The sequence below is a fragment of the Notolepis coatsorum genome (assembly GCF_963971535.1).
Source record: "Notolepis coatsorum genome assembly, chromosome: 11".
Taxonomy (NCBI): domain Eukaryota; kingdom Metazoa; phylum Chordata; class Actinopteri; order Aulopiformes; family Paralepididae; genus Notolepis; species Notolepis coatsorum.
The window spans coordinates 77,175,619-77,203,118 of NC_140175.1; the positions used below are offsets into that span (position 1 = coordinate 77,175,619).

General features: G+C 44.5%; 1 protein-coding gene across 1 annotated transcript in view; it reads right to left on the reverse strand.

The window, feature by feature from the left end:
* The window catches only part of LOC311237163 (ephrin type-A receptor 5-like), a gene marked incomplete at its 3' end in the record, with an annotated part of 196,381 nt that overhangs the window by 5,936 nt on the left and 162,945 nt on the right, over nt 1–27,500 (reverse strand). Inside the window, 2 exon segments of the mRNA XM_084324972.1 lie at nt 727–852; nt 2,732–2,799. Coding sequence (XP_084181098.1) covers nt 727–852; nt 2,732–2,799 — 194 coding nt within the window.

Sequence of the window (27,500 nt, forward strand, 5' to 3'; positions counted from 1 at the left end):
AATCAGTGTTGTAGTGAAGCAGTGAAGCAGTGTTGTAGTGAAGCAGTGTTGTAGTGAAGCAGTGATGTAGTGAAGCAGTGTTGTAGTGAAGCAGTGTTGTAGTGAAGCAGTGATGTAGTGAAGCAGTGTTGTAGTGAAGCAGTGTTGTAGTGAAGCAGTGTTGTAGTGAAGCAGTGAAGCAGTGTTGTAGTGAAGCAGTGATGTAGTGAAACAGTGAAGCAGTGTTATAGTGAAGCAGTGTTGTAGTGAAGCAGTGTTGTAGTGAAGCAGTGATGTAGTGAAGCAGTGTTGTAGTGAAGCAGTGTTGTAGTGAAGCAGTGTTGTAGTGAAGCAGTGAAGCAGTGTTGTAGTGAATCAGTGAAGCAGTGAAGCAGTGTTGTAGTGAAGCAGTGTTGTAGTGAAGCAGTGTTGTAGTGAAGCAGTGTTCTGGTAAAGCCATGTTGGCTGCTGCAAACTAAAAACTATTCATTTAGATGAATTGTTGCAGTACATTGAGAATATGTTGCATACGTGTGCACACACACACACACACACACACACACACACACACACACACACACACACACACACACACACACACACACACACACACACACACACACACACACACACACACACACACACACACACACACACACACACACACACACACACACACACACACACACACACACACACACACACACACACACACACACACACACACACACACACACACATACTCACCGGCTCCGATGACCCTCTCTATGGAGATGTAAGAGACATCGATCTCCTTGGCGAACTCATGGACAGCCTGGTTGGGGTCTTCATAGGTATGAGGGTCGATGTAGGTACGCACCCCCGGGAACTTTACTGTAGACACACATTATCACCACCATCACTGTCATCATCACCACTGTAACTGAGGGGTACAATTCCCTGACTGTATTAAATAAGTATGGTATCATTAAACCACTACTGTCTTATGTACATTACTACTGGCCATACAGTACACAGGTATATGAGATGAACACTTCCACAATGACACGGTTCCACACAAATCTTGGTTAGAATAATATTTATTAGCAGCAATAATAGTAGATTACATTACTTTACTTAGAGTCGCGCTTGTAAGGCGAAGAATGTGCGTGAGTAAGTCAAGAGCGTAAGTCCATTATAATATTACGCAGGAGATAATGAATACCACCTGTATCTTAGGAATTATATCTATGGTACACTAGTAGGGCAGCGGGAGATACTAGTAGGGTCCCTCCGGTTGTAGGCCAGCAAGGGGAGAGGATTTGTCGGTAGCAAAGTCTGGGTCAACGAAGAATAGGGAGACTCCAGGTACAGGAGACAGTGCAATAATCTCTTGATCCGCAGACGAATAACAGCTATTCTCCGGCATGCAGCTCCGCATGGAAGAAAGCTAGCCAGCCTCAGGCGTCTTAGAGGCGAGCTCGACGTTGCTCCTCACAGGGTAAATCCCACACAATTGTGGGTGTAGACGATTCTCCGCTCCATCAGCTACAGGACCAAAGCAAATATAATCCAGCCGAAAAGGGCTATGTAGTCGTCGGGTAGGTTATCCAGTGTACATGTCCACACGGTCCTCGTCTAGGGCTCCTCGGATGAAGGCGCCAGGTTAAGCTGCCCAGCCTGGATAAGCACACTAGCTGGTACGTGGAAACGTTGGTAATGCTGGTCACTGTAGAACGGTAGCCGCACGATACACTATACATAAATAGACTATTACTGAATTAATAGAATAGGTCGAACTCGACGGTACAGCGTTAAACTCTGATACTTCAGCTATCAATTTGCACGCGGTCTCAATGCTCTATTTGGGGCCAAACGGGCCCTACTTCACCGCACGTTGTATCGTGGGGTGAGGCTTCACTTGGGTAACTCGAACTACTTCTGTATTCACCTGCGCCATATTTATACGTTAGGTGAACAAACTAGTACCAGCCTTATTCCTGTCTCGTGTCATTATCAGCACCATCACTGTCATTATCGCCATCATCACTTATTATTACCATCATTGTTATCATCAATATCATCATCATTCTCAGCTCACCCACACTAGAAGCTTCTCTCAAATGGATTGAGACAAGTGAGATGCTGTCTATCATTGGGCAGCGAACATCTAAGATATTAAAACTGTCACTGACAATAAATCATCATGAATAGATTTATCCGTCCGCAATTCTGTGTGGAGCCCTGTCATTCAAAAAACTGCTTCTGGAATAAAACAATGTCACTGGTACTGGGAACACACACACACACACAACCCTAACCCTAACCATCACGGTACAATAGCTCATCAAACAAAATCAGGATGTCAAAAATCTCCTCATTTGGTAGTGTGTCCTGATATTGTGAGTGTGGATTTTTTAACTTTTCTCATAAACAAGGTACACACATTTGGGCACACACATACACACACACAGACACAGCCTGCGGGGTCGTACGTAACCACAGAGATCCGACCGCTGTTTGAACCCTCTCCTGTATGTCCACGTGTAAACTCTGGATGACCTCAGACACACACACACACACACACACACACACACACACACACACACACACACACACACACACACACACACACACACACACACACACACACACACACACACACACACACACACACACACACACACACACACACACACACACACACACACACACACACACACACACACACACACACACACACACACACACACAGTGGGCCCTGTTAACTTACTGTGACCATTGTGAAAGTGCATCTTCTCCTCCTCGGGATCCTGCTTTGCCTTGCTGTAGCCACAGCGCCTGAGAGAGAGACAGAACACACACACACCAGCTCATTATATATACTGTATACATATATATATATATATAGGGCACTCACACATTAGCGTCCACGTAAACAAACACACACACACTGGTGACTTGCACATCAACGGTCATAGATACTGTCACATCCAGTGCACAGACACTATGATGTCCAGTCTGACAAATAAATGGCCCTGTACAGTCTGGCCGACCCATATGTTCTGGAGTAGATGAGGGATGGCTGTTGTACAATATATTTTATTTAAAGAGATTTAAAGAGAGAGAGAGAGAAATGGACTCCAATCTTACATTTAAAAAACAAATCAAATCGGTAGTAAACAATGCAAAGTTTCACTTATCAAACTTCCGTCACATCAGAAACTCTCTGTCAACAAAAGCAGCAGCACTGTATTTTAATGCCATTATTATGTCACACTTAACATACTGTCTGACTAGCTGGACACAAGCCTCCTGTACAACATTACGATCTGTACAGGTAGTTTACCATCAGGCTGTGAAAGTTCTGGACAGGAAAACAAACAGCCACCACCATTGTTATAGCATAGCAAACCAGAACCTACTGAGCTGGGACAATCTTGTCAAATTCAAAGATGCCTGCCTTACCTATAAAATCCTACATGGCTTGGCTCCTCCCCCCCCCTCTGTACTTTCATAAAACAGAAAGCATCTGCTGATAGATATACCAGGTCTGTAGTCAGAGGGGACTGTGTAGTCCCAAACAGGAGGTCTGCTTTTAGTCAGACAGCCTTTTCCGTGAGAGCAGCCCACACCTGGAACAGTCTGCCAACACGGCTCAGGGAGTATCAAAGTTACATCTCATTTAAAACTAACTTAAAATCATGCTTGAGAGATGGTCAAGTGTGCAACCATTTTAACTGAGGGGTTGTATTTTAATGTATGTATTTTAGTGTATTGTAACCTATACTGATTCCTATTGTGTTTTAATTATTGTACTATGTTTTTTAACTGAGGGGTTGTATTTTAATGTATTTATTTGTATGTATTTTAGTGTATTGTAACCTATATTGATTCCTACTGTGTTTTAATTATTGTACTATGTTTTAATTATTGTTGTGCTCATGTCACCTGCCCCAGAGACTACAGTTGAAAATTAGCCAACTTGGCTAAACTGGCATATTTACAGTCAAATGTTCCTTAATATGCACTGTCTCTGTATTTTAAACCAATAAATACAATACAAAATACAGAGAGAGAGAGAGAGAGAGAGAGAGAGAGAGAGAGAGAGAGAGAGAGAGAGAGAGAGAGAGAGAGAGAGAGAGAGAGAGAGAGAGAGAGAGCGCTCCTTGTGTATTTTGGGTTTCCAGATAGAGGGAAAGCAGAGAGGGCTATGATATGAACCCCATCCCACACAAAAGGATCCAAACTGGTAGTTAAGTTTGAGAGTTGGGTAGCCCCACACACTTGCTTTTCTCTCTTACAGTAACATAATTGCAATCTAGAATTTTAACATGAATTGGTTTCTTGGTATAATAACATAACAAAAAAACTAAAACGCTAAACAAAAATAGAGAGAGACCATTGCTGACAGGTGACAGCTCTCTGAAGTCTGAAGTCACAATAAATTAGAGGTCACAAGGTATCTGTAGGTGCAAACTACTGTATGTCATGCTAGCTTGCTGGGAAAGGGGCTAAATATTTACACTTTCAAAGAGGTCTCTTGATCTTTCATCTTAAAGTATCTGTATAAAATAGGTGCCACAAGACTCTCTTTCCAGCCATGTCTAATGTAGGCCTATGCTACAGTATGTCACAAGCCAATTTGGCACAGAATATTTTGCCTTTCTCTGCACGTTGTGGTCCATAAACAGTCTTGGAATTGCATACATTGGGTATGGCTGAAAAGCTGAGACTGTGAGTAAACATTTTGCAATAGAGATGCGACGTCCCAGTGGAAGTCTTTGTGGAAGTCCTAGTGGAAGTCTTAGTGGAAGTCCTAGTGGAAGTCTTAGTGGAAGTCATAGTGGAAGTCTTAGCGTAAGTCCCAGTGGAAGTCTTAGTGGAAGTCCTAGTGGAAGTCATAGTGGAAGTCCTAGTGGAAGTCTTAGTGGAAGTCTTAGTGGATGTCCTAGCGTAAGTCCCAGTGGAAGTCTTAGTGGAAGTCCTAGTGGAAGTCATAGTGGAAGTCTTAGTGGAAGTCCTAGTGGAAGTCTTAGTGGAAGTCATAGTGGAAGTCTTAGTGGAAGTCTTAGTGGAAGTCTTAGTGGAAGTCTTAGTGGAAGTCATAGTGGAAGTCTTAGCGGAAGTCCTAGTGGAAGTCTTAGTGGAAGTCTTAGTGGAAGTCTTAGTGGAAGTCTTAGTGGATGTCCTAGCGTAAGTCCCAGTGGAAGTCTTAGTGGAAGTCCTAGCGTAAGTCCCAGTGGAAGTCTTAGTGGAAGTCATAGTGGAAGTCTTAGCGGAAGTCTTAGAGGAAGTCTTAGTGGAAGTCCTAGTGGAAGTCTTAATGGAAGTCTTAGTGGAAGTCCCAGTGGAAGTCTTAGTGGAAGTCTTAGTGGAAGTCTTAGTGGAAGTCTTAGTGGAAGTCTTAGTGGATGTCCTAGTGGAAGTCTTAGTGGAAGTCTTAGTGGAAGTCTTAGTGGAAGTCTTAGTGGAAGTCTTAGTGGATGTCCTAGCGTAAGTCCCAGTGGAAGTCTTAGTGGAAGTCTTAGTGGATGTCTTAGTGGAAGTCTTAGTGGAAGTCTTAGTGGAAGTCCCAGTGGAAGTCTTAGTGGAAGTCTTAGTGGATGTCTTAGTGGAAGTCTTAGTGGATGTCTTTGTGGATGTCTTAGTGGAAGTCTTAGTGGAAGTCTTAGTGGATGTCTTAGTGGAAGTCTTAGTGGAAGTCTTAGTGGAAGTCTTAGTGGATGTCTTAGTGAAAGTCTTAGTGGAAGTCTTAGTGGAAGTCTTAGTGGAAGTCTTAGTGGAAGTCTTACTGGATGTCTTAGTGGAAGTCCTAGCGGAAGTCCCAGTGAAAGGGGAGGGACTTCTTTTTCATAATTTATTTAATTTATAATTTTTATTTATTTAACCAGGCAAGTCAATTAAGAACAAATTATTATTTACAATGACGGCCTGGTGAGAGGACAGAAGGGCCTCTCAAAGGGTAACAGGGAAAGGGGACAAAAAAAACATTTTATCCAAAGCGCTTTATAATTTGTTCCTCACATTTTACCCATTCACCCACACATTCACACACCGACAGCAGAGGCAACCATGCAAGGTGCCAACCTGTTCATCGGGAGCAGTTAGGGGTTAAGTGTCTTGCTCAAGGATACTTCGACATGCTGCCCGGGAGGAGCTGGAATCGAACCGGGAACCTTTGGATTACCAGACGACTGCTCCGCCTCCTGAGCCTCTGTCGCCCCCATACATACATATGTAGCAGCCTGAATATTCTACAAAGTATTCAGAAGTGCTAACTAACTGTTAGTTTCCCTGTGTGTGTATAACGTGTGATTAACAGTGTTCCTTTGGATAGCTTAACAGTGTTCCTTTGGATAGCTCGCCCAGTCTAATGACGAGGTGAGGTGCTACTCTTCTCCGGCTGCAGTATGGATTACTAACAATAACATTGAACTAAGCCTTTCTGGAGCGGTCCTTGAGTGGGACCAGTGGAGGTTGCCAGCAGGGGGCGGAGGGGCAGTGGTGGCAGGTGGAGCGGTGGAGAGAGGAAAGCAACGAGGAAGAGGGAGTTACCTGGGAGCGAGAGTACCAGGAAGCTCTCTTCGGCATTGGACTTGACCGTGATCAGTCGCAGTTACAGTGGGCGGGTGCTCAAACGAGCCCCCGTTGTTGGAGAGCCCCGTCGGAACGAGCGACGGGTGATAAGAAGAGAGCCCCGTTGGAACGAGCAGCGGGTGATGAGAAGTACTTGCTAGTGACGGGTTATCCTAGAAGTATCAGCGATAGTGTGTGAGTAAGAGATACAGAACCGAAGGACTAACGTCTAGAGTTAACGAGACTAACGTCTAACGTTAGCGGGTTATAGTAGTTACTGTGTGCGGTGTATTAGTATGCTGCTAGCGGCTCCGTCTGACTTGAGTAGACTACCGGGCGCGCGGCGCTGAAGAACCGGTGGTATAGCCAGCCACGTTGCGTTAGTAGCACAACCGATATAGCAGGAGGGTGCATCTAGACCCGAAGTTTAGCTGTGTTTAGGGTAGCAACAGTATTAGCTCGCGCGACAGCAGCCAGCGGTGGACGTCTCCCAGACGGTACAGAGGACGCCTCTTCCCACCAGCAGAGGACGCCATCCAGCACGCTCCTCCAGCTAACCACTGCCTATGCTGTTCGCCCAGCCTGCTGGCTGTGCTTGCGGGATCGCCGACGCCATCTTGTCACCTGGACGAGTGGTGACAAGGGTGGGTCCGCCATCTTGGCTAAGTACTAACGGTACCACGTGTATCAACAGCAACGTCCATTCAAGTGAACGCTAACAACCAGTGTCTAAGGGGTACCCCGAACAATTTAAGCCGGCTTAGGTTAGGTTTTCTTTTGGTAACGTGGGCCCACATTTACTTGGTTTTATTTTGTTATTTGATTATTTGATTATTTGGTTATTTGAATTCCCAATGTTTCTCTACTTTATGCCTGGGTTCCCCTAGTACAAGCGGGGTGTTTTAATGTATTGAGCATGCAGTGCCTATGGTGGGAAGAGCTTCCCCTACATTATAACAGTGAGAGCACCCGGTGCCAATTATGAATACATGACAGTGTTAATTGTAATGGATAACATGCCCAGGCTTCAGTAAAAGTAGACTTGATTGGGATCATTGTCTGTGTGTCTGTTTCTTCCGTTTTCCATTTGCTATTCTAACCCCTGGGTAAATATTGTGACTGCATAATTATTTAACCCTTACACCCCATTCACAGAATAGCATTTGAAGGGTCTATACAGGTGGTCAAGGAAGGGTACTTCTTAAAGGGAAGCCCAATAATACTATTGAACTGACAGTCACTGGGTGTGGGAGGGCTGTCGGAGGTACTGGGGGAAGTGAGGGTGTGTGGGGAGCTACTGCTGACCGCCTTGGAAGGCGAGGGAGACCAGAGTACCAGTCCCCAGGTTAGTAAATCCTGGGCCCCATCCACTCCAGCTGCAAGCCCTCCAGAACGACGTTCTGGGCCAAAGACGGGGGTACATATAGGTCCAATACTATAGTATCCTACTACCCAGTGTCTGTGTACTACTACTCCCACAAGCAGGGATAATCCACCCTTCTACACATACATACATACATACATACATACATACATACATACATACATACATACATACATACATACATACATACATACATACATACATACATACATACATACATACATACATACATACATACATACATACATACATACATACATACAGAGGTAAGGGAAATACTTAAAACCCACATCAAACAAACAACCAAATGAAATTACAAGATAAACATGAAGCAGAACAGACAAATTTCAGTTAAAAGGTTGCAGGTGTATGTAAATAACTCTGCGATAGAGTCCTTAACGGTACTGAGGGGGATCAATTTAACCATTTCAAAGTATTTTGCATCTCGTTCCAACAGCTGGGAGCAGCAAGTTGGAAGGAGTCTTTGACCAAAGGAAGTGTTAACACAGGGAACATCTAGCGTGATATGGTGAGCAGCTCTGGTGTTATAGGGTGTAGGTGACAAGTTTAACAGGTGTAGTCTAATAGTGTAATAGTGTCTCAAGGCGAGCACAGAAAGACTCAGAAGAAGCTTCTATCCCCAGGCCATCAGGCTGCTAAACGAACAATGAATGAACACTACACAACAACAACCACCAAACGCACATAGCACACACATCCACACGCACACACTCACTTTAAACAAACACACTGTAGCACCCACTCCACACACTTATAGCACACACCCACTTTAAAACAAACACACTGTAGCACCCACTCCCCACACTTTATATTTATGGATGAAGGATTGCACTACAACTCGTACACCTTACTGTAAATTGTACCTAAAATTGTACCTCATCCCATTTCTGCTTTGCACTAGATAGTACTGTACATTAGTACACTGCATAGTATTGTGTATTGTATATTATATGGTAACTCAGAACATTGTACATATGTCTATACCGAACACTGTGACCTCATTTTCTTCTTCTAAATTCATGCTATATTATGTTATTATGTTATTTGATACTATCTTGTCTAGCACAGTCTCTGGAGCGTAACAGTAAGAAGCATTTTGTATGAAAGTATTCTGTACTTCTGTATGACAACTATTAAAGAACTTGAACTTGAACTTGTATAAAATAAGGAGGGGTCAGACCAAGGAGGGTTTTGTAAATGACTGCAAGCCATTACACTCTTCTTGTCGAGAGTGTAATGATTGATAAGTCACAGTGATGTGTTGAAAAAAGGGCTAATTGCTGATACAAAACATTAAGGTGATCAAGGACACTCTTGCTTGCATGCATGTAAATTACATCGCCATAGTCAAACAATGAGAGAGTGGACATTTGGACTAGGGAGTATTTAGCAGAGTGAGTAAAGCAGGAGCGATTCCTGTACAAGAAGCCATAATTTCATTGAGCTGTAATTACAACACAAGGGTTCAGTGTCCTGAATATATTCAAAATGTGTCTCTCTTAGTTCTCAATAACCATCTAACTAAATGTACAGTATGTGTGCAAAGCTGTTCACAGTGTTGGGATATGTGTGAGATTAGGTGCAAAATAAATCGTTTTTAAGGTGAAGTGACCTTTTTTAAGATCGCCAGCCCTTCCAGGCATCGCTGGCCTGTTTAATTCTGAGCATACTTTAAAACTACAATCCACAACTCAATTATAGCACTGTTGTCTCATCATTCTGTCCAACAGTGAAATGAGCTTGTGAGAGAGGTCAGGCACCTTGAGACTGGCTTGTCGCTCCAGGTACATTTTTGCGGTCACGGAATTTTCATTTTTTTTGCCAAATCAACAGTTCCCCACAAATATTGCAGATACGTGCAATTTTTATAAGCCACTGCACTTCTAATGCAAAAAGAAACCCTGTACATAAAAAAACACATACTTACACATGCATGCATGCACACGTACACACGTACACACGTACACACGTACACACACACACGTACACACACACACACACACACACACACACACACACACACACACACACACACACACACACACACACACACACTCAGCACATGTGTGTGTGTGTTGTCCTTGTTGCCAGGGCCGTTTCTGTGTGTGTTGTCCTTGTTGCCAGGGCCGTTTCTTGCCATATGCGAACTATGCAGTTGCATAGGGCCCCCGAAACCACCAGGGGGCCCCCTAAGCTGCCATTGTAGCCTTTTTCTTATTTTTTCCCGAAATTAAAATGACCAGTCTCTCTTGGTAGTCAGAGGCAAGCCAGGCAGCTGCTTGGAGCGCCCGGCAGTAGGCCCCCCGAGGGCTGACAGAATGTACTCAGCAGCAGCGACGGTAACCCCTTCAAAACAATCAATGGATGATATGCAATGAAATGAGTCACTTGTGTTAAAAATAAACTTTGAGCCAGCATCAAGACCAACATGTAAACAAGACAAATTAAGAGGAATTATCCATCTGGAGCAGAAAAAAGGAGATAGAAAGATGATGAGGAAAAAAGAAAGAAAGACAGTGGTAAGTAGAGCAGAAAAGCTACTGATTAAGCAAATAACCGAATGCTGTTGTTTAGTAATGGTATAGCTTGGGTGAGATACATTAACTCTCCAGCTAGCTATCTAGCTATGTGTCACACTATTTTGTTAACCTAGCTAGCTAACTGCAAAGGACAGGAACACTCATTATCATGTTTTTCACACTAACATGCAATCTTCTAGTGTCTCATTGCTTCATTTTGTGAAAAATATATTTGCTTTCCAAAAGCTCATAAACACTGTTTGTTTCTTGAGCATATATTAACTTAGCTAGCTGTTCCTGTCATTTTAAGATGAATGCGATGCTTACTATAATTATATCATTTTCTTACTATGAACAAGCTCAGAAGGACACACTAGCCAATGTACCTTTTCTAAGTGCTGATATCAGTGTTAATTTTGGCAGCTATTTTCATTTTAGTTTTAGTCTTAGTCATGTGTCAAGTGCTCCTTTTTCGTTTTCATCATATTTAGTCATCTTAATTTATTTTTCGTTTAGTCAGTTTTAGTCAACTAAATGTCTGAGCATTTTAGTCTTAGTCAGTTTTTGTCTCAATTTTGTCTTTTTTGTTTTAGTCTAGATTTAGTCGACGAAAACGTATGCCATTTTTGTCTATTTTTTGTTAATGGAAAACAAATTGTCAGAAGTCAGAAATAGTCAACATGGAACATTTTCTGATTTAAATTGCGTATTTATTTTTTAACCTAGGGGAATCTGAGTCGGCGGCACAAGTGATACACAGGAAGTATATATGCAGTGTTGGGAAAGTTCACTTTCTACATGAACTAGTTCAGTTCACAGTTCACACATTTTAAAATTAACTAGTTCAGTTCATAGTTCAAAATTCAAAGTTCATGGTTTCAAAAATGAACTAATTTATAGTGTATAGTTCTTTTTTCAATACGTTGCTGCAAGCTATTATTTTTCAAATGTATTGCCACAACCCATAATAGAACCACAGAATACTGGCATTTCCATAACGCTTTGCTGTCGCCCATTCAGTTCACACTAGTAGCAGCTGCAGCTTTCATCTCTACAGTATATTTTCAAAAACATGAGGAAAACCTGCTGCTTGCATGGTCTTTATTAAGTATAATAATAATCTAAATATACTTAAAGTACCAAAAGTGAAAGTAGTCATTGTGCAAACATATAACATATATAAACATGTGCCGACATAACTCTGTACTAACACAACACGAGGTAGGAACCAGGCTGAACTAAGGTTGTACCTCAAAGTTCAATATTCAAAGTGCAAAACATTTACTGACTTTAACTAAAACTCTTTTAAATGCTCATACACCGACGTCGTATAGTCTGACTCTGAGCGAGTGCAGCGCCTTCTGAAAGTGCGAGTGCTGCTGCTCTACTACCAGACTCCCCGAAGCTCCGCCCAGAGCGGTTGCCAGATTGTGTGGTTTTCAGCATTATTTTAAAGCCTGTTTACGGTGTGTTTTAACTGGGTTTTCGGCTGAAATGCATATGAAATCTGGCACACTTTTGAACGCTGTTATAATATAGTGCTGAGAATGAACGCACTTTTGAACGCCGTTATACAGCGCTGAGAATGAACGCGTTCTCAATTACGTTCATTTAGGGGATCGTTCATTGAACGCGTTCAGGTACATCACTGTATATATGTTGGTGTAGACATGGTCCAATGTATTGTTGCTCCTACAGTATATGTTGGTGTAGACATGGTCCAATGTATTGTTGCTCCTACAGTATATGTTGGTGTAGACATGGTCCAATGTATTGTTGCTCCTACAGTATATGTTGGTGTAGACATGGTCCAATGTATGCATCAAAGAGAGCATTACGGATGTGGTGACGTTGTTTCTGACCAGAGAGACGACGCTGAACTCTGTCTGTCTTCTGTTTGCTGTGTCTTTCCTTTCTCTCTGCCATGTCTGTCCTCTCTCTGCTGTGTCTGTCCTCTCTGTCATGTCTGTCCTCTCTCTCTCTGCTGTGTCTGGCAGCGGTTTATTCTATAACAGGATACTGTAAACTAAGTAAACAGAACACACAGCAGTACTAGTAGTAGTACACACTGATTGCAATCTGCTTGCATAAAACATTATATAAAATCACATTCTGAGGTCAGTGTTAAAGTGCCACATGGAAGAGGTCTGGTTAGTGGTTAGAGTTAGAGTCTGGTTAGGGTAACTTAGGGGTAGTTAAGCATTCATTATAATTTATTATTATTATTTAGATAGATGGATGTAAAGGGCTAGACTAACTCTTAACCCCTATCCGGACCTAGACCACCTCCAAGTCACAACCCTAACTTAGGGGTTAAAGTTAGAGGTGGTCTAGGTCTGGTTAGGGGTTAGAGTTAGAGATGGTCTAGGTCTGGTTATACTGATCCGATACCAGTGCATACATAAAAAAAAATTATATATATTATATTATATAAATTATAAAACTGTTTTTCTTTTCTTTTTTATAGCTACTGTTTTATATATACTGTTTTTTAGTAATAACTAGAAAGTAATGGTATTTATTCAACAACAGGTGATTGTATAGATTAGTATTAGTATCATTAATTGACAACTAAGCTCAATGAGTTCACCCACGGAATGGTTGTTGGCACATTGGTTCCACGTTACTGCGCACTTCCTATCCAGAAGGCTCCGTTTAGGACTACTACTACTGTAGTATCAGAGGCTCTGTTGTGATTTTTTATGCAAAATAAATATTCAACATTCTCTTTTGAGACTCCGCCTCAGACTCTTATCTTTTGGCACTAAAAGCTAAACATTGTCACCGGTATGGCTGTCTGCATTATGTCATTAATTGTGTGCGAGAGGTCGATCAGTGAACACGTTAGCGTGGCTAGCTTAGCCACTAGCTAACGCGAGCTAGATGGAAATACAAACAATGTAACGTTACTGGTGAAAAGGTGATTTACCTTGGAATACTCCTTTGCCAACTTGCTGTACTTTGCTTGCAGGTCTGCAGCTGGATTATGAATAGTCCCAACTTTAGCCAAGGTAACGTTAAAGCTAAAACTAGCTTTTCAAATAGCTCCAGCTAATGCTAATAACGGAGCTCCCCGTCACACTGCTCTGTCGGTACGATGGCATTAAGAAAAGTTATAATTATTTTGTCTCGTCTTGTTTTAGTCAACAATATCAACATACATGAAGAGAAATTTCGTCCTGGTTTTTGTAAATTACATTTTTGTGTCCTCAGTTGTGGTCAACGATATTTAATAAACGATTTAGTCTCATTAGCATGACATGGTCTTCAATAACGTGACGTCACGTCTCGTTGTCGTCATGAAGAAAACCTTTGTTGACGAACATCTTTTGTCATCAATTTAGTCAACAAAATTAACACTGGCTGATATTCACAACTGTTTGTCCAGGATTCTTAGTATTTAATTACATTTTTATAATCAGAATTTTGGGCCTTAAAAAGTCAGATAGGTCTTAAAATTTGATTGGATTAGGAAATTACTTATATGTTGTAATAACTTCTCTGTATCATGTTTAAATGTGTTTGGGGGGAAATGTCCGGGCTTCAAAGTAAGCAGTATGGTAATAGCCTATCAGGCCAATACATATGGAATTACTTCTTAGTCATTTTCCTTAATAATTCTTTGCTGGTATAGTCATGAAATACGTATAAAATTCTATTGAAAGTGGTCTTAAAAAGTCTTAAATGTAACCTGTTGAAACCTGCAGGAACCCTGTCCGTCAACATCCACCTTCAGTGAGACCATAACACCCATCATGAAGATGACATGTCACCCACCTCTACAAGCAGCAGTATCACCATCACCACTAAAGGTTTGACCTCACAAGACCCTGCACTATGGCCAAGTGTCATAGGCCATACCCAACAATGTGGTATCAAGGGGACCAATACAGGTCAAAGATATTGTTTTCCCCCAGAAATCCGAGATAAATCCTCATAGATTTACGGAAGGAAGACTACAACATGATAATGAAAAATGGGGAGAAAATACAGCGAACATGGCTTCTGTATTTGGTTAGCACAGACTCAGTCTTCTGTTTTGCATGCAAACTGTAGGGAAAACAGGACAATGCACTTACCAAAGGGAGGTTTTGAAATTGGAAGAACATAGCAAGTAATTTAAAGGAACATGAGTATTCAAAGACTCACATTACTAATATGACGAGTTGGCATGAACTCCAGACGAGGCTCAAAACTAAGACAGCCATAGATCAGATCAACCAGGATGTGATGCATCTTGAGGTGCAGCACTGGAGAGGTGTAATGCACAGAATAATTGCCATAATGTCACCTAGCAGAAAGGAACCATGCTTTGAGAAGGCATACAGATGCCCTATATGACCCACATAATGGCAATTTCCTGTCACAGGTGGAATTGATGGCACAATTTGATCCAATCATGAGTGGACATTTGAGGAGGATTCAAAACAAAGAAACAAAGGTGCACTACCTCAGCAGTGAAAGTGAAAGTGGAGACAAAATAAGTGACGAGATAGTCAAACAGGTGAAACAAGCTAAATATGTTTCCATCATAATGGACTGTACTCCGGACATTAACCACACAGAACAACTGTCTATTGTCTTGAGAGTAGTGAACTGCGAGCCATCAGCCATCTCTGAACATTTCATAGGATTTGTTCATGTTAAAGACACCACTGGAAAAGGTATGTGTGACACATTTCTGGAGATTTTATTACCTTTTGCATTACATTTAGATGTGAGTGGCAGCATTTGCAATAGCCTTATAATTTATATATTTATAGTATGTATAGTGTGTTCTTGTTTTTATTTTAAAGTTGCACATTTGTAATACAAAAAAGTTTATTTAGTATATTTTTGGTTCACATAAGATTATTTGTAATATAATGGAGATGAACACTGGTTAGGGGGCCCTATCCCCAGGCCATCAGGCTGCTAAACGAACAATGAACACTACACAACAACAACCACCAAACGCACATAGCACACACATCCACACGCACACACTCACTTTAAACAAACACACTGTAGCACCCACTCCACACACTTTATAGCACACACCCACTTTAAACAAACACACTGTAGCACCCACTCCCCACACTTTATATTTATTGATGAAGGATTGCACTACAACTCGTACACCTTACTGTAAATTGTACCTAAATTGTACCTCATCCCATTTCTGCTTTGCACTATATAGTACTGTACATTAGTACACTGCATAGTATTGTATATTATATGGTAACTCAGAACATTGTACATATGTCTATACCGAACACTGTGACCTCATTTTCTTCTTCTAAATTACATGCTATACTATGTTATTTGATACTATCTTGTCTAGCACAGTCTCTGGAGCGTAACAGTAAGAAGCATTTTGTATGAAAGTATTCTGTACTTCTGTATGACAACTATTAAAGAAACTTGAAACTTGAACTCCTAAGAATGATTGCCTAGGGCCCCAATAGACCCTAGCAGAAATTAGAATATATATTGAAATAATTCAAATTGAAGGAAAATGCAGTAGGGGAGAACGGGGGACGTTGTCACACGGGTAGGTTGTCACATTCATTATATTTCACCACCAGAGGTTCCTGTCTCCCATATTTTGGTATTTAAATGTCGAGAATTGGGGTCAGAGTTCACCTACATTGTCATCGTTGGAGTGAAACAGCTGAACTTGAGGTGAGAGGACTTTTTGTGTTTTTCATGTCCATTTGTAAATATTCCGCTCCTCAGTATTTTTCTTCTAGGCTTTTACACAATTGGTTTATAATGAAACAATTATTACCCTTAAAAAGTGTGAAGGGAAAGCTATAGTTTAGATTGTTGTTAGCTAGATAACTAGTTGTTAGATGGCTGTTAGTCTTGATGCTATCAAGACATTCCAGTTGGGGTTGGTCGTCACATTTTCTTTGGGGTTGGTTGTCACATGGAGTGCCCAGACCCTACATTTGCCATCACTGTAACAAGTGAATGAGTGTTCTTATTTTCTTTTATATAGGATGGCCTAAAGATGTGTTCCTGTTTATGTTCATGTTAAGATGCATTAAGTTATGTATTTGTCAACTTGTCAATGCAATTAAACTTTCAAATTTAGTTCTGCCTTCTTGTCTTCTTTTTAAGATTTTTTCCATTAAAACACATAGTGACAACCAACCCCATAGTGTGTGACAACCTTCCCCATGATGGGGTTGGTTGTCACAATGTGTCAGAGTGTCTTTGATAGGTGATTAACTCTTTGTTACAATACGTTGGAAAATGAGAGGGATACACATTTCAAGCCAACATCTTAAGCTTCAATTTAATGTAGGAATGACTATTGAAAGATATTTTGATGATGAGCAATTCACACTAGAGTAAAAAGTGTGACACCGTCCCCCGTTCTCCCCTATCTTTCTCATTTATGCGCATTTGGGAGATGTTATAATGCAGATTCGGTCAATCCTGTACGTTTTCAGGAATTTCTTGATGTAGGGGAGGCAGTGTTTTCCATTTATTATCATTGCTGGGGTCAACTTGAGATGTTTGATTTGAATTTGTGAGAAAAAAAGATATACGAGTTTGTCAAGGATCTAGCCTCTTTTCCTCTTAAAGTGCCCAAGATTGATGCATTTAAATGTTAAATGCATGCCCACCTTAGAGGGTTTGGAATCCCCCGAGCATAGTTTCACAAAATAGGGGCCCCCAAACAAAATTTTAAAGAGGGCCCCCAAAAAGCTAGAAACGGCCCTGCTCGTTGCCATATATCTATATGTGTGTACCCTCTTGTCTGGAGGCCTTGTGTGTGTGTGTGTGTGTGTGTGTGTGCGTGTGTGTGCGTGTGTGTGTGTGTGTGCGTGTGTGCTAACAACCTCTGTCAATATTTAGACAGCAAGAGCGATAATTCAGGTTAAATATTTTCATATTGATTTTGAACCTGATCCTATTGACAGTGACACACACACACATACGCACACAAACACATGCATGCACAGACACACACACACACACATGTACACACACACACACACACACACCCGTATGCACACACACACACACACACACACACACACACACACACACACACACACACACACACACACACACACACACACACACACACACACACACACACACACACACACACACACACACACACACACACACACACACACACACACACACACACACACACACACACACACACACACACACACACACACACACACACACACACACACACACACACACACACACACACACACACACACACACACACACACACACACACACACACACACACACACGTTGTGCTGGCCAGGGGTCGGTTAGCAGCTGGATAATGTAGGAGTGGGGAGTATGTGTGTGTGTTTGTGTGTGTGTGTGTGTGTGTGTGCCTGCGTGTGTGTGCGTGTACCTGGGGACCTGTCCAGTGTTGGGTTTGTTGGATCAGATGAGTCATGGGCTAAATGCCCACTCAGCCCTCTAACTTCCTAGAAGTAGAGTGTGTGTGTGGTGTGTGCACGTGCATGTGTGTTTGTGCAGTCGTGCATGGATACATGCGTGAATGCGTGTTTGCTGTGTTATGTGTGAATGTGTGTGTGTGTTATGTGTGAATGTGTGTGTGTGTGTGTGTGTGTGTGTGTGTGTGTGTGTGTGTGTGTGTATGGACCTTTGCCTTTATGTGTGTTTTGTATGGGATTTTAGTGGGCATGTAGGTGTATGCTGTGTGGGGGGTTGAGATGGGTATGGGGGTTGTGGTGTGTGTGCGTGTTTGTGTGTGTGTGTGTGTGTGTGTGTGCGTGTGTGTGTGTGTGTGTGTGTGTGTGTGTGTGTGTGTCCTAATTTCATCCCTGGAAAATGTGCCATCCTTCCATCCCCACAAAAGAAAGATAAACCCCTCTCTGCCCATCCCCCACTATTCACACACTGACAAGCTCTCATATCATCGCTCTTGTTAATCCTAAAAGAGCAGCACTATAATTGTATACACTGTGTATTCTAGATTGAATTTCAACATTACATATTAAAACATTATTGATATGAGGAGAAATGAAAACAATACATAAATTAACTGGTCCCTTTTTCATGATTTGGGGAAAATATAATGCAAGTCAATAAATGGATGTTACAAAGCACAAGCTTTGTTCTACCCATAATAGCAACATTTACAAGACACAATGAATGTGTTAACTGTAAGCATTTTACACCTGCTTTGATGTGGTAATAATATGTCAATTGGATCATTCATATTCAAATTTCATTCACATTTGTTTAATTTCAGCTTATTCATAGTCTAATGATATTCTTATTAACATCTCTAGTCTATTCATTACATCATTCATGGGCATACTGTAACTGTAAATATACCATATGAATAAATACAGTACAATCAATGAATGAATAATGAACAGGGAGAGAAGGGAGACATGATAGATTCATAATGTGATGGATGGAAAGTTAAATGCAGCAAATGTGGAATGAAAATGATATATGGAATGATGGATGGATGGATGGTTATATGGATATATGGATGGATGGTTATATGGATGGGGGATGGATAGATGGATGGATGATGGATGAATGGATGGATGTGGGATGAATGTATGGATGTATGGGTGAGGGATGGATGGATGGATGGATGAGGGGTGAATGGATGGATGGATGGATGAAGGGATGGATGGATGGATGAGTGATGGATGGATGAGGGATGAATGCCTGGATGAGGGGTGGAGGGCTGGATGGATGAATGGATGAACATGTGGTATACATATTACAACAATCATATTTTTCCAATATGGATATTTTCAGTTGAAATCTGCTTTTCAGATTATTGTACTGCGTGGTAATAGGAGGTGTGATATCAAACAGATACATTTAAACTTAATTTATAGAATTCTCAAATATTTCAGAAATAACCTGAACTGAGAAAGACAGCAAGACAGCAGAACTCTAGTGAACTGTGGATGCTATTTCCTCAACTATTTATTCAACTGTCCTTGAGTTTGTCCTTCTACCATTAAGAATCATTGAGGAAAGAGCGTGTGTGTGTGTGTGTGCGTGTGCACTATAGCTAAAAGATGGTCTGGTTCCAAAACAAAGGTCAAGCAAGGTCATATGAGCCCTGAAGGTGTAACAGACATGTGCTGTCTCACACGCACGCACGCACGCACATGTGTGTGGTATCATTCACAAGACTCACACAACTACATCTTCATGAAAGTGTAATAAAGAATATGATACCTGACATTCCCCGGGAGCAGAGCTTGGTAAATATCACAACCAAATCTGATAGGTTGGAAGTATGAGAGCACAACTTCGTACACACATAGCACACATACAGCGGCACTTCATACCTGTTATTATTGAGTGACAGGGCTCTCAAAGCACACCGCTGTAACAAGAACTTACATTTTCCCAGGCATGTCCACTGCAGAATGCCCCTGTGTAATTCCATATGCTCAATAAAATGACCCTACAGCATGCCTATTATGTACGTGATATATTAGTCAACAGTGTTATTGGTACGTATTGGTGCTATTGTGGATTTATGATATTGCGATCACTCAATAAAACATGGTTAGAAATACCACTGCTGTAGAAATCACAAAATATATGATGCAACAAATCCCTAGAATGTACAGCAAAAACCAGCCTTGTTCAACACTGTACATTTTTCAAACGATTGTTGTGCTCTAGATTTCTTTTTGGAAGGGAAATGTTTGGAAATTCATCTCTCTTCGCAGTTACCAGAACTAATGTTGGATACATGGTAAATAAATGTAGCACTAATGTTGGATAAATACTAAATAAATGCAAAACTAATACTGGATAAATAGTAAATAAATGCTGTAGTAATGCTGGAATAAATGCTGCAGTAATGCTGGATAAATAGTAAATAAATGCAGTATTTGCTGGATAAATAGTAAATAAATGCAGTATTAAAGCTGTATAAATAGTAAATAAATGCAGTATTAAAGCTGGATTAATAGCAAATAAATGCAGTATTGAAGCTGGATAAATAGTAAATAAATGCAGTATTAATGCTGGATAAATAGTAAATAAATGCAGTATTAAAGCTGGATAAATAGTAAATAAATGCAATATTAATTATGGATAAATAGTAAATAAATGCAGTGTTAAAGCTGTATAAATAGTAAATATATGCAGTATTAACTAATTCATCGCCATACGCTTTCCGTATCTCTGCCACTTCAGGCCAGATAAAAATTGTCCTTTCCGTGGTGTTTCACAATGTTTGCAGAGCTGTGTGTGTGTTCTGTATTATAGCTGTGGAGACAATGGTGTGGCTCATTTGACAGAGACTACTTGTAGTCCAACATGGAAAAAAGGGTTTGTTTCCACACACTGTAGTTTGTAGTTTATTACACACTAAACATTGCGCATTTCCAAGATAACAGTCTTTTTTCATATATTGCGAGATAAAACGCGTTATGTGCAATAAGCCCGAATCGTTCTGGTAGATTCCCTGAACCCCCAAATACTCCCAAATCAAAGGTATATACCATATACACATGTGCCTTCACAAAGATTATCAAAGGGGGGGGTAGTCTTACCCGAAAATGCGATTGTTACAAAACGCTTGGTTTATGTCCGGCAAAGTAAGAAACTGTGATCGTTACAGAAACATGCTTCAGGTGTTCGGTAAAATAGACATAGGGGGTCCTTACCTTAGCCAGAAGGTAATCCAAAAAGAATAATTCCAATGATCCCATCGGCGATTGCGATTACTCGTTTATATGTAATTACATGTGTTTACGGGACAGTATTAGGTTTTGAGGCGAGCAGATCTGCTTGCGATTGCTTTGCAAGAGCTCCTCCCCCTCAGAGCGAGTCTTGATAGTCCAGTTAATTCATTGTCTGTCCTGATCCCTTTCTATCAGCGTTCAAAAGGTAGACGATACTGCCACCTGGTGAGATTCGATCAGCATTGCAATTCCAGCGTATGTAGCTGTGCCACAGTGATTCAGAAAGCTCCGGCCGAGTGTGTAGAACTGGGATCAAAGGAAAAATATCAAACTATCTATATATCTATCTATAACGAGTATACTCGTTATTGGCGGTCATTAGTAAATAAATGCAGTATTAATGCTGGATAAATCCTACATAAATGCAGTATTAATGCTGGATAAATAGTAAATAAATGCAGTATTAAAGCTGGATAAATAGTAAATAAATGCAGTATTAATGCTGGATAAATAGTAAATACATGCAGTATTAATGCTGGATAAATCCTACATAAATGCAGTATTACAGCTGTACAACTATTAAATAAATGCAGTATTGAAGCTGGATAAATAGTAATAAATGCAGTATTAAAGCTGGATAAAGAGTACATAAATGCCGTAGTAATACTGGATACATTGTGAGGTTTTGCCCGCTGCTCACTACCTTTTCTCTGTCTTCTTTAAGCCTACTGTTAGGAATTCCCTACTCACTCTCTCTAGCCCCCACCCTCTCGTTCCTTACCCTTAGTGGCCACACCTGTTTGATATTCTATTATCTCTCGCACCTGTGATGGCAGGCTAATTAGTCCCCCTGTGGGCTTTAAATACCAGGGCGCTTCCCCTCGTTTTGGCGTGGGGTCGTGTTGTATTCATGCTGAGTCATATTCTCTAACATCTAGACTCTTTCGGGAGATCCTCTGGTCTACCAATGCTGTAAGATGGATCTCTCCAGCCTTGAGATGTTTGCTCCAGCCTTCGTCTGCTGTCGCCGTAGCCTGTGGAGGAGACTGTTCTGCGCTCCCTGTAACTTCCACGGGAGGCACCCCAGCGCTCCACTGCAGACCCCAGCGCAGCTGTTCGTCCTGACGCACATCTAGACCAACGCGCATCTCCCGGACCTTCGAGCTTGGCACGCTCCTCCGTACCAGCGCACAGACGCGCATCTTCCAGACCTTCGAGCTTGGCACGCTCCTCCGTACCAGCGCACTGACGCGCATCTTCCAGACCTTCGAGCTTGGCACGCTCCTCCGTACCAGCGCACAGACGCGCATCTTCCAGACCTTCGAGCTTGGCACGCTCTCCAGACCTCAGCGCGCCGACGCGCATCTTCCAGACCTTCGTGCTTGGCACACTCCTCCTCGCAGACGCACCCCGAGGCGTCTCTCGGTTCCGACGCGCATCTTCCAGACCTTCGAGCTTGGCACGCTCTCCAGACCTCAGCGCGCCGACGCGCATCTTCCAGACCTTCGTGCTTGGCACACTCCTCCTCGCAGACGCACCCCGAGGCGTCTCTCGGTTCCGACGCGCACACCAAGGTGTGGCGCGCACTCTGTTCCTCGGCTCCGACAGCGGCTACCCGGTGGACGACGCTCTCGCCACCGCCACTGTTCCGACGCGCACACCAAGGTGTGGCGCGCACTCTGTTCCTCGGCTCCGACAGCGGCTACCCGGTGGACGACGCTCTCGCCACCGCCACTGTTCCGACGCGCACACCAAGGTGTGGCGCGCACTCTGTTCCTCGGCTCCGACAGCGGCTACCCGGTGGACGACACCCTCGTCACCGCCACTGTTCCGACGCGCACACCAAGGTGTGGCGCGCACTCTGTTCCTCGGCTCCGACAGCGGCTACCCGGTGGACGACGCTCTCGCCACCGCCACTGTTCCGACGCGCACACCAAGGTGTGGCGCGCACTCTGTTCCTCGGCTCCGACAGCGGCTACCCGGTGGACGACACCCTCGTCACCGCCACTGTTCCAGCACTCTGTTCCTCGGCTCCGACAGTCGGCTACCCGGTGGACGACTCCCTCGTCACCGCCACTGTTCCAGCACTCTGTTCCTCGGCTCGGACAGCCAGCCACCCGGTGGCGATGCCCTCGCCCCGCTGCTGTCCCTTACCTTTACGCATACGCCTGGGTGAGTTTTGATTGTGATGTCACTCACTCAGCGTAGTGCCCTTGCCCCCGTTCCCGCTGCTGTCCCTGTACCTTTACGCATACGCCTGGGTGAGTTTTGATTGTGATGTCACTCACTCAGCGTAGTGCCCTTGCCCCCGTTCCCGCTGCTGTCCCTGTACCTTTACGCATACGCCTGGGTGAGTTTTGATTGTGATGTCACTCACTCAGCGTAGTGCCCTTGCCCCCGTTCCCGCTGCTGTCCCTGTACCTTTACGCATACGCCTGGGTGAGTTTTGATTGTGATGTCACTCACTCAGCGTAGTGCCCTTGCCCCCGTTCCCGCTGCTGTCCCTGTACCTTTACGCATACGCCTGGGTGAGTTTTGATTGTGATGTCACTCACTCAGCGTAATGCCTCTTGCCCCCGTTCCCGCTGCTGTTCCTGTACCATTACGCATACGCCTGGGTGAGTTTTGATTGTGATGTCACTCTCCCAGCGTATTGCCTCCTTTAGTTCTCACTTAGTTATTAGTTTGGACATTTCATCTCCCACTCTGTTTTGTTCTCTCGTGGATATTATTTTGGACATTTCATCTCCCACTGTGTGTTTATTCACACGAAGATAGTATTTACTTTGTTACTTTGTTATTTGGACTGTTCTGCATCTGCTCTGTTTGTTCCCTTTGAATATTAACCCTCTCCTCTGTTCTGCAGAGCGGCCCAGATGTTTTCCCACCAGTCCCCAGTTCCTCCCTGTCCCCAGCCCGCCTCCGCGGTTCTCTGTCCCCAGTTCCTCCCTGTTCCCCAGCCTGCCTCCGCGGGCCTCAGTCCCCTCTGTCCCTAGTCCTCTATCCCTAGTTCTCCTAGTCCCTAGTCCTCTATCCCTAGCTCTCCTAGTCCCTAGTCCTCTCTCCCTAGTTCTCCTTGTCCCTGGTTTACCTAGTCTCTAGTTCCTCTGTCCCAAGGCGTTCCCTTAACCTTCCCTTAGGCGTTCCCTAACTTTCCCATAGTGTTCCCTTTTCCTGCCCGCCTCTTAAAGGCACCTTACCTTCCCCTCTTGTGTTATTCCAGTGTTTTGTGTTTTCTCCCTTAAAGGGACAGTGCCCTTTTTCCCTGTTCACAATAAATATCTGTTTCTTGGCAAACCACCATACCTGTCTTGTGTTGTGCGATTGGGGTCGGTTACAAACCATAACAGTACGACCCCACCAAGTCTACGACCCCAGCCAGCACAGACTGTGTATGTTGAGTTTGCCTTTTTTTTTCTTGTCCCCTCTAGCTCCCCTGTTAGCCCTGTTAGCTTCCCTGTTAGCCCAGTTTAGCTTCCTTGTTAGTCCTGTTTAGCTCCCTTGTTAGCCTGTTACTCCCCTGTTTAGCTTGTTAGTCTCCCCGGTTAGCTCCCCTGTTTGCTTCCCGTTTTGCCCTGTTTGACCCCCCTGCAGCTTGTTAGGCCTCTACTACCAGCATGGCCCTGTCTGCTAGCTTTGCCTCGGCGGCTAGCACAGCCTCTATGTTAATGCAGCCCTTACTGCTGGCATAGGCCCTGTAGCTAGCCATGCCCTGGCAGCTAACCCAGTCCCTCAGCAGAGCCCCAGTCTGCTAGCTTGGCCCCGGCTGCTAGCACAGCCTCTATGTTTATGCAGCCCTTGCTGCTGGCTTAGGCCCTGTAGCTAGCCAGGCCCAAGCAGCTAACCCGGTCCCTCTGCATGGCCTCCACCTTTTTGTGTAGTTTATCCCACTGCTAGGACTGCCCTTTCAGCTAGCAAGGTCAGTTTTTCTCACACAGCTAGGACTGTCCTTCCAGCTAGCTTGTGCTCTCATGCTGGTCCAGCCCTGTCTGCCAGCCTAGCTCCGGCAGCTAGCGCAGCCTCTATGTTGATGTAGCAGTACAGCTAGCATAGGCCCTGTAGCTATCAGTGCCCTGGCAGCTAACCTTCCCTCTGCTAGCCCTTTCCCGGTGCTTCCATGGTTACCCCTTAGCTACCCTGCTTGCCCCTCAGTTCCCCTAGACCAGTTGCTCTAGACCAGTTCTCTAGACCCAGTTCCTCTAGACCAGTTCCTCTAGACCAGTTCTCTAGACCAGTTCCCTAAACCAGTTCTCTAGACCAGTTCTCTTGCCCAGTTCGCTAGACTAGTTCTCTAGACCCAGTTCCTCTAGACCAGTTGCCCCTCTGCTACCCTAGTTACCCCTCGGCGACCCTGTTTCTTTTGCTAGCCCCACTCTTGTGGTGGCTTCCCCTGCTGGCTTGGCCAGTACCTCTTGTTTTGCCCCCTGCCACTCTGTCTGTATTTGTTTTGGGTCGCCGGGTGGCTCCCGTTGAGGGGGGGGTACTGTGAGGTTTTGCCCGCTGCTCACTACCTTTTCTCTGTCTTCTTTAAGCCTACTGTTAGGAATTCCCTACTCACTCTCTCTAGCCCCCACCCTCTCGTTCCTTACCCTTAGTGGCCACACCTGTTTGATATTCTATTATCTCTCGCACCTGTGATGGCAGGCTAATTAGTCCCCCTGTGGGCTTTAAATACCAGGGCGCTTCCCCTCGTTTTGGCGTGGGGTCGTGTTGTATTCATGCTGAGTCATATTCTCTAACATCTAGACTCTTTCGGGAGATCCTCTGGTCTACCAATGCTGTAAGATGGATCTCTCCAGCCTTGAGATGTTTGCTCCAGCCTTCGTCTGCTGTCGCCGTAGCCTGTGGAGGAGACTGTTCTGCGCTCCCTGTAACTTCCACGGGAGGCACCCCAGCGCTCCACTGCAGACCCCAGCGCAGCTGTTCGTCCTGACGCACATCTAGACCAACGCGCATCTCCCGGACCTTCGAGCTTGGCACGCTCCTCCGTACCAGCGCACAGACGCGCATCTTCCAGACCTTCGAGCTTGGCACGCTCCTCCGTACCAGCGCACTGACGCGCATCTTCCAGACCTTCGAGCTTGGCACGCTCCTCCGTACCAGCGCACAGACGCGCATCTTCCAGACCTTCGAGCTTGGCACGCTCTCCAGACCTCAGCGCGCCGACGCGCATCTTCCAGACCTTCGTGCTTGGCACACTCCTCCTCGCAGACGCACCCCGAGGCGTCTCTCGGTTCCGACGCGCATCTTCCAGACCTTCGAGCTTGGCACGCTCTCCAGACCTCAGCGCGCCGACGCGCATCTTCCAGACCTTCGTGCTTGGCACACTCCTCCTCGCAGACGCACCCCGAGGCGTCTCTCGGTTCCGACGCGCACACCAAGGTGTGGCGCGCACTCTGTTCCTCGGCTCCGACAGCGGCTACCCGGTGGACGACGCTCTCGCCACCGCCACTGTTCCGACGCGCACACCAAGGTGTGGCGCGCACTCTGTTCCTCGGCTCCGACAGCGGCTACCCGGTGGACGACGCTCTCGCCACCGCCACTGTTCCGACGCGCACACCAAGGTGTGGCGCGCACTCTGTTCCTCGGCTCCGACAGCGGCTACCCGGTGGACGACACCCTCGTCACCGCCACTGTTCCGACGCGCACACCAAGGTGTGGCGCGCACTCTGTTCCTCGGCTCCGACAGCGGCTACCCGGTGGACGACGCTCTCGCCACCGCCACTGTTCCGACGCGCACACCAAGGTGTGGCGCGCACTCTGTTCCTCGGCTCCGACAGCGGCTACCCGGTGGACGACACCCTCGTCACCGCCACTGTTCCAGCACTCTGTTCCTCGGCTCCGACAGTCGGCTACCCGGTGGACGACTCCCTCGTCACCGCCACTGTTCCAGCACTCTGTTCCTCGGCTCGGACAGCCAGCCACCCGGTGGCGATGCCCTCGCCCCGCTGCTGTCCCTTACCTTTACGCATACGCCTGGGTGAGTTTTGATTGTGATGTCACTCACTCAGCGTAGTGCCCTTGCCCCCGTTCCCGCTGCTGTCCCTGTACCTTTACGCATACGCCTGGGTGAGTTTTGATTGTGATGTCACTCACTCAGCGTAGTGCCCTTGCCCCCGTTCCCGCTGCTGTCCCTGTACCTTTACGCATACGCCTGGGTGAGTTTTGATTGTGATGTCACTCACTCAGCGTAGTGCCCTTGCCCCCGTTCCCGCTGCTGTCCCTGTACCTTTACGCATACGCCTGGGTGAGTTTTGATTGTGATGTCACTCACTCAGCGTAGTGCCCTTGCCCCCGTTCCCGCTGCTGTCCCTGTACCTTTACGCATACGCCTGGGTGAGTTTTGATTGTGATGTCACTCACTCAGCG